The sequence below is a fragment of the Mustela nigripes genome, chromosome 8 (genome assembly GCF_022355385.1).
Source record: "Mustela nigripes isolate SB6536 chromosome 8, MUSNIG.SB6536, whole genome shotgun sequence".
In the NCBI taxonomy this organism is placed as follows: Eukaryota; Metazoa; Chordata; class Mammalia; order Carnivora; family Mustelidae; genus Mustela; species Mustela nigripes.
This window is the reverse complement of record NC_081564.1, coordinates 26,042,707-26,050,671: the sequence shown is the minus strand read 5'-3', so window position 1 is coordinate 26,050,671 and position 7,965 is coordinate 26,042,707. Positions and strand designations below refer to the sequence as shown.

At 49.2% G+C, this 7,965-nt stretch overlaps 2 gene segments (V, D, J or C); both read right to left on the bottom strand.

Moving 5' to 3' along the window:
* The window catches only part of LOC132023362 (probable non-functional immunoglobulin lambda variable 11-55), a 1,024,259-nt gene that overhangs the window by 209,504 nt on the left and 806,790 nt on the right, over window positions 1-7,965 (bottom strand).
* Window positions 1,894-2,549, bottom strand: LOC132023723 (immunoglobulin lambda variable 3-25-like). The segment is given in 2 exon segments: window positions 1,894-2,279; window positions 2,434-2,549. Coding segments are annotated over 2 exon segments (432 nt in total).

The following is a 7,965-nucleotide window of genomic DNA, read 5'->3' as shown; positions in this document are numbered from 1 at the left end:
GTGACTGCCCTGATCTGGTTGCGGAGAGTGTGTCTTGGGTACCTCTGACTCCTCCTGACAGGGACTCAAAGTAGGGGGCACTGTTTGGGGTGTTTCATAATGACTGTCATAGTGCAGTTGTGTGTCTACAACACAACTGGGTGAACAGGAGTATATGGACTCAGGAGATCCCCTAGGATACCCGGGACTGTGATGACAGTCATCAATTCAGCAGAGTCCAATTCAGCAGATCTGATAATGGACCAACCTTCCAGAGTGAACGTTTGGTCATGGGGGGCATCATGAGTAGATCAGGTATTTGCTGAGAGAAAGGGATATGGAGTGAGCAATGAAGAAGGTAATTCTAGACTCCATATTGACCTCAGGGTAGTGGTAGAAATGAATAAGATAAAAGTAATAAAGGTTTCTTCCTTATGTTGACATGAATAGGTTTGGTTATATTTTAAGCACATGTTTCTGTTCTACTTCCCTGTTTCATCCCTTCATCATCTAACATCAGAGATGCTAACAATAGTTAGCTTTACATCTCATTATTGAAGATATAGATTATCAAATGGCAGGGACAAACATAAAGATCACTATTGGACAATGATACACTTTTATCCTCTTGTGGGAAAGGGGTGAGCATGATTGTAACTGTTCACGGGATATTTTATCATGTTAGGTGGAGACATGGCTGCCAACATTCTATTTGGAGACTGTGGTGTGGGGGGCGTGGGTGGATTTCTGTGGATGAGGGATCATCTGTGGTGTCTTAAGTGTCACTGTTGACAGGCTGAGCTCTATTTCACAGAATTATTGTCTGTCCATATATCTGGATGGGTGTAAAGAGAGATTCTTGCCCCGATATGGAGGGTGGAAGTGAGAAAGGATCCATTCTGGTTCACTCCTGTGGTGGTTTTGTTTCTTGTGGCCACTTTGTAGGCAGTGGCAACTGCCCCATTATCCCCATTTGCCATCAAGAAGGATGTGACTGTGCAACAGTCTGTCAGAACTCAGAACACCTAGTGTGTCTGGATATTTTTTCAATGTATAAAAATATAAGTAACAAACTGATCTGTCTGGAGATTGGACAAGTACGTTGGTGATTTGGGTGAGAAAGCCCAGCTCTGTGGGTACACAGTGGTTTCCTCAGGTCCCTGAGAACCCTGTCAGGCATGTTCACCCTCCTCCATTGTTCCTGGAAGCAGTCTCTGAGGAGGAGAAGTCCATGTGCAGGAAATCTGGAGGGAGTTGGGGAGCTCAGCCCGCGTAGAAGGAGAAGGGGCCTGCAGTGAGATATCAGGTGCGGCCTCCTACCTGCGGGGAGATCTCAAGCTGGGACCATTCAGGACATCTGAACCTAAGGCAGGGCCTCGGGGTGTGGCCTGAGGTGATCATTTACCTGAATCTTTCTGAGAAGGGCCATAACTTGGGGAGGCAGATTTCTGAAGCAAAAGCACTTCCCAGTGAGAAGCCCCCCTGTGAGCTGTCAGGGGTTCCAGGCAGTAGTGGGTGAGTGTGTGAGTCCAGAGGAGGGGATGTGGGTGACCCCTCTGTCTACTGTGCCCATCCTCGCTGCTCAGATGGCTCCCACTGATGGCTTCAGGGTTTTAGGAGCCCAGCTCCTCTGGGAAATTTGGACTCTAATCCTGGTCTGTTGTGTGACGAGTGGCCCATAGCACAAGGAAAATGCAGAGATCATGAGCACTGGACAAAAGGCTCCCTCTGTCTTTCCTCCACTGAAGCCCTCTGGCCCACATTCACACACAGGCCCAGAGAGCAGGTAGTCTGGTGCAGCCAGGTAAATGGTCTCCTGACCCAATGAGTGCAGGACTGCCTGAGAGCAGAGTGGGGGAGGAGCTCTGGAAGCCTCAGACCTGGGTGCCTGGAACAGACCTGCTCAGTGCTTTTCTATGGTCCTTCTGGGGCTGGAGGAGAGTGCAACGCAGTCAGGGAAGTGGATTTTGTCTCACTTCCCCACCTGCCTGTGTCACTGTGAGCATTACCACTGCTGTCGTAGGACTGACAATAGTAGTCAGCCTCATCCTCATCTCGAGTCCCGCTGATGGTCAGGGTGGCCGTGTTTCCTGATTTAGAAGCTGAGAACCGGTCAGAGATCCCTGAGGGTCGCTCATTATTTTTATTAATCACAAGCACAGGAGCTTGTCTTGGCTTCTGCTGGTACCAATATACGTATCTTTTCCCCAGTACATCTCCAGAGCAGGTGATTGTAGCTGTCTGTCCCTGGGTCACTGACACAGAGGGCGGCTGAGTCAGCCCACTGGAGGCCATGGAACCTGAAAAGACAGGAGAGGAGGGGTTGGTGTGAGGTCCAGAGGCTCATTCCCAGGGACCCAATATAGAATCAGTGTTGGTGCTGAGCTCAGAGTTTGGAGCAGGTCCAGCTCAGGTCCCATGAAGTCTGAGCTTGTGTGAGGGCCTGGATCACACCTGTGCAGAGAGTGATGATGGGGAGCAGGAAAAGGGTCCAGGCCATGGTGGAGATGCCCAGAGCTCTGTCTCCAGAGACCCCACAGCAGGGCAGACTCAACCAGGCTTCTCTTATTCCCTCCAGGGCCATGGGGCAGAGATTGCTAGTATTTATGCAAATATATTTCCTCCATGCTTTCTGACTGGATTATTCACTTGTGAGATCAAAATAGGTGACTGAGGAGGAAGCCAGGAGCCCCTGGCTTTCTTCTTGGAGCTTTCTGGTAGAAAATCAACCTTGTTTTTTTTTTTTTTTTAAAGATTTTATTTATTAATTTGACAGAGAGAAATCACAAGTAGATGGAGAGGCAGCCAGGGAGAGAGAGAGATAGGGAAGCAGGCTCCCTGCTGAGCAGAGAGCCTGATGCGGGACTCGATCCCAGGAACCTGAGATCATGACCTCAGCTGAAGGCAGTGGCTTAACCCACTGAGCCACCCAGGTGCCCTCAACCTTGGTTTCTAACGTCTGGTTTCAATAGTGAAATTCCTGGGATCTGATCCTATGACTCTGTCTGAAACCTCTGTGCCTGAGGTCTACATTGGTCTGGCTCAGGGCCTTGCAGGGTCCTGGACATGGGGTTAGCAGGCCCTCTGAGTGTGCAGACAACCCCTGATTCAGGATCGGTGCTCCTGTGGCCTCATTACCAACCTGTTCCTGCCTCAGATCTCCTGTCTGGCCCCCACTGCACTCTGGTCCCTGCTTGCCATGTCATCACATTGGGAAACTCTCTCATTCTGGGGTTCCTGCATGCCTTCCTACCTGGGAGTTGACTTGTTAACCAACCAGCAGCTGTTGGAGATTCCTCACAATATCTCATGTATTGACACAGGCTATTTTCATCCTTATGACAGCCCTCATCCCACAGGAGAGCAGAAATTGGCCACCATAATTATTTTCATCATGGGTTCATGTAAACATGTAAAGGCCATGAAAAATCTTTGGAAGCTTCCTAGTCTTTGTGTGAGTCCCCGAGGTCACACAATCCCACCTGGCATGGGATTACTGCCAATTACTAATTGGCAGTTAGTAATCGGCACTAATGGAATCATCTGACCCCTTTAATCAATGCTTTGTAGTTGTCACTCCCTCACTGATTGGTTACCATCCCAGCACAAGAGGGAATGCTCTTTATCTGCCTCCCTTTCCCATTCCCTCTCATTGTTTTCACTGTTGGTGCATCTGTCTGTCTGTCCATGACTACGGAGTTATTTTCTTCCAAGTCATTAACACTGGAAGGCCCCAGGTGGGCTTGGGGGTGGGATAATTCATGATGTGGGTTTGGATATTATCTGGGCTTGAGACAGTGTCCCTGTAGCAAGCAGATGCTGTCATTGCACAAGGACAGCTTCAGGGACCAGAGCTCCGGCCTGAGAAGGGAGCATCCATTTCCCTCTGGAGACAGTCTTAAAAGGACATTGCTGATGCCTTTTCCAGGGACCAGGGGCTTAGTGGTCCCTGCTTTCCCTCTTTTAGCTGCTCCTGAGCAAGGAGCTGCAGCCTGGAAGAGGGAAAGGTGAGCTGAGGGTGATTGGTCATGACCTGCACAGAGGAGTCAGTGCCTGGGAACACTGGTGGACCATAAGAGGACCTGCATATCCCACCCAGTGTGTTAGGTCTCCCATCAATATTCTGTGTGTCTGACCCTCAGAATAAGGTCCCTGCAGCCTGAGAAGATAGAATGGACCATCCCAACATTCTTTGGGGACTGAACCCTGGACCCCTGCTGACCCCCAGGCCTGGCATCCTGGGCAGCCCCAAACTCTGTCTTGCTGCCCCTGCTGAAGCTCTGCTGTCCCCTGCTGCTGGTGGAGGGTTCAGTCCAGGGAATTTCCCCTTGCAGGTCACTGAACAGCACTTGTCACCTGAGAAAGGGTGTGGACCAGGGTTTCCAGCCTCCCAGAGGCAGCTGCGCTCCCTGCCCTGCCCAGCCCAGCACAGACAGGTCACATACACGGTGCAGGAGGCAGGACAGGTGTGATTCCTGTATTTGTCCTAGGGTTGAAGTGCCTGGCCTAGCCTGCTATCTTCTTTTAGAAAGGGGACTGCAGGTTTCAATATAGTGCATTGAAAAGTGTCGATACTGACACAATCCTGATGTCCCAAAGGCACCAGATTCCTCTGTATTTAGGAATCAAGATGATACATCTTGCATCTATATATGATAGAATACATGAAAAAGGAACACACAGTGGAATATAAAGTATTGAGTAGAATATGGCTCATGGGGGTATTCCAGAGGTCTCCAGGGAAAGATATTGAAAGTGAGAACATTGGTTAACTAGTGCGAAGTGGGTGGGGCGGGGGGAAGGAATGGAGGAAGGAAGGGAGATGCAGAATGAGTAGGGGCGCTGGGGTAAGGGGATCTCCTTGAACACACTCTCACGCGAGGGTCAGACTGCCTGGCCTCTCCTCACAGTGCTAGTGGCATCACCTCCATCTCTCCTGGCTAGAGCTTATCACCTGTTTCAGGTGCTCCCTGTGTTCAATAATAAGTTGCTCATCAGGCCCAAGAGATTCCTCCAATGAGACAATGGGACTACAGGATTTCTATTCGTGAGGACTCTGCTACGGCCACAAGCTACATCAGAACTTCTGACAAAAATGTTCATTCCTGGCCTCAGGATCACCTGGCACTCCGTGAAGCCAGAAATCACTGATGAGGAACAATGCAGGAGGAGACACCCACTCTTGCCACTTTCCTTACTCACTTGTACAGGACAAGAGCTGGCCAGTGGTCTCTTACTGAGACCCTGATCCTGTTATAAACTTGACAAATAGTAATTTCCACGAATGGAATCCTTTGACCCCTTTAACCAACTCTTTGTAGTTGTCACTCCCTCACTGATTGGTTACCATCTCAGCACAGGAGACAATGTTCCTTTCTGCCTTCCTTTTCCAGTCCCTCTCATTGTTTTCACTGTCTGTCCATCTGTCTCTCTGTCCGTGCCTACTGGGTTATTTTCTTCCAACTCATCCACAGCGGAAGGCCCCAGGTGGGTCCTTTGGAGGTGGGATGATTCATTGTGTGGGTTTGGATATTATTTCCCTACTATCCTCTGGACTACAATGTATGTGGTGAGGAAAATCCCACTAGACAGACCTGTGGGAGTCCTTCTTTGGGACACAATCTCTGCAAACCTTTGGTAGAAAACAATCCTTTACTGGAGTGATTAAGAGGAGCCTGTGATTCCCTGTGACTCAGCCCACAAGGTACTTGAAAGAAGTCACTGCAAGTCTGAGACCTGCTGTACACCTCTCCTCCTGCTCCTCTTTTACTCTTGCCTACTCTGTCTCTAGAGAAATAGCCACCTTCTCTCCTCCTACCCTCGTGGGAGTTTCCAGGCTATGGGCAGCTCCTGGAATTTCCATCTCAGAGTGCCTCACTCACTAAGGGGACCAGGCCAGAGTTTCTGGGATCCAGCATCACAATTCTTCCCAACCCTGCTCAGGTCTATGCCCAGGGACCAGGGTTACCTTAATCAATACAGATGCTCAATGTTAACACAGAAGCGTGGGTGTGTGTGAAAGACGTTGCTTTTCAGATATCAGAAAATCCATGATGGAGCTCAACATGTCCAGTAAGCTGGCCCCTCTCCCATTATATGTATTTGAGATGGATCACTCACAGGGATGAGATTCAGAGGAGTCAATATATTTATCATGTTGGTGCACCCCCTTCACCATGCCTTGCTCTTGTACCAGTAGCTGTGTTTCTGGGCAGAACCTGGAAAAGTCTTATAGGCAGCATGTGGACTCATTCTTGGCACCAAAAATTGAAAACTGAGTATAGATGGAGAGACCCAAGCCATGTTCTATGTTGGTCCTGGCAGAGACATTCTTTTTTTTTTTTTTTTAAAGATTTTATTTATTTATTTGAGAGAGAGAGAGAGCATGAGAAGGGGAAGGGTCAGAGGGAGAAGTAGATTCTCCACTGAGCTGGGAGCCCAACACGGGACTCGATCCCAGGACTCCAAGATCATGACCTGAGCCGAAGGCAATCGCTTAGCCAACTGAGCCACCCAGGTGTCCCGAAATCAGGTTATTCTTTTTTTTTTTTTTTAAAGATTTTATTTATTTATCAGAGAGAGAGAGGGGGAAAGAGCGAGCACAGGCAGACAGAATGGCAGGCAGAGGCAGAGGGAGAAGCAGGCTCCCTGCTGAGCAAGGAGCCCGATGTGGGACTCGATCCCAGGACGCTGGGATCATGACCTGAGCCGAAGGCAGCCGCTTAATCAACTGAGCCACCCAGGCGTCCCAGTGGCAGAGACATTCTAACATGCATTCTGTTTTCCTACTACACCACAGCTCTGCACCCATCATGGGCTTAAGACTCTGTGGCATACCTCCCTCGTGGACCAAATGTTTCCTTTTGAACCTTCAATACTGGCAAGCATCCTATTATCCTTCATGATGAAATTATCATGATGGTATTCACTCAACCAACCTACTTGGTAATCTGCAGAACTCTGAGATCTCTGTCCATTCTCTGAGCAGAGACTTGTTATGGATGCACAGGGTCTGATGGTTCATGGGTTCATCTCAGACCACCTACTCTCTCATGGTCATTTTCCTGTCTGGGCTGATCTGGTCTTTCCTAGCAGTATGGCAAACTAAAGAGCATGTTCTGTTTTCAAAATGGCCTAAATTCATCCCTGTGTCTGTCTCTTTGTAATGGTGTCTTGGGATTTTGTGCAGGATGACAGGGTTTCTAGAGAAAGTCAAAGGTCTCAGGGCTCTGGAGAGGGGGAATGCAGCAGCTCCCTCTGTGTCCCCATGGTGAACAGTAGAGGGAGGTGGGAGGTTTTAGCTTCAATTCCCCTTTGGGTGTATCGCTGTGGCTTAACCATATTGACCATCGATTTTATGGCTGTCACCACAGTAATACTCAGCCTCATCCTCAGACTGGATGTCGGAGATGGTTAAATAGTGGTCAGCCCCAGAGCTGGATCCTGAGAAACGACTGGGGATCTCGTCCCCCTTGCTGTGGCTTCCGTCACTATTAACCTTCATCACATACTGAGGGGCCTTCCCTGGTTCCTGTTGACAGCAGTGAACAACTAGTATCCTGTGATACCAGTGAACCAGTGTTTTGCTCCCTGCTCAGGGTGCAGGTGAGCTTGACAGAGGCTCCCAGGGAGGCAGATGCAGATGGAGGCTGAGTCAGCACAGGCAGAGCACAGAAAACTGGAAACACAAACACAAAAATGATGCTGAATGAACTGGACACTGGACGGTGTTCCCTGGGCATTGTACTTGGAGGGAAATGGCAAAGACGTGGAACCCTGACCTGTGACAATAATAAAGAGTAGAAGGTAGAAGGGAGACTTGAGGGGAGGAGTCAAGATGGCGGAGAAGTAGCAAGCTGAGACTGCTTCAGCTAGCCGGAGTTCAGCTAGATAGCTTATCTAAAGATTGCAAACACCTGAAAATCCATCGGCAGATCGAAGAGAAGAAGAACAGCAATTCTGGAAACAGAAAATCAACCACTTTCT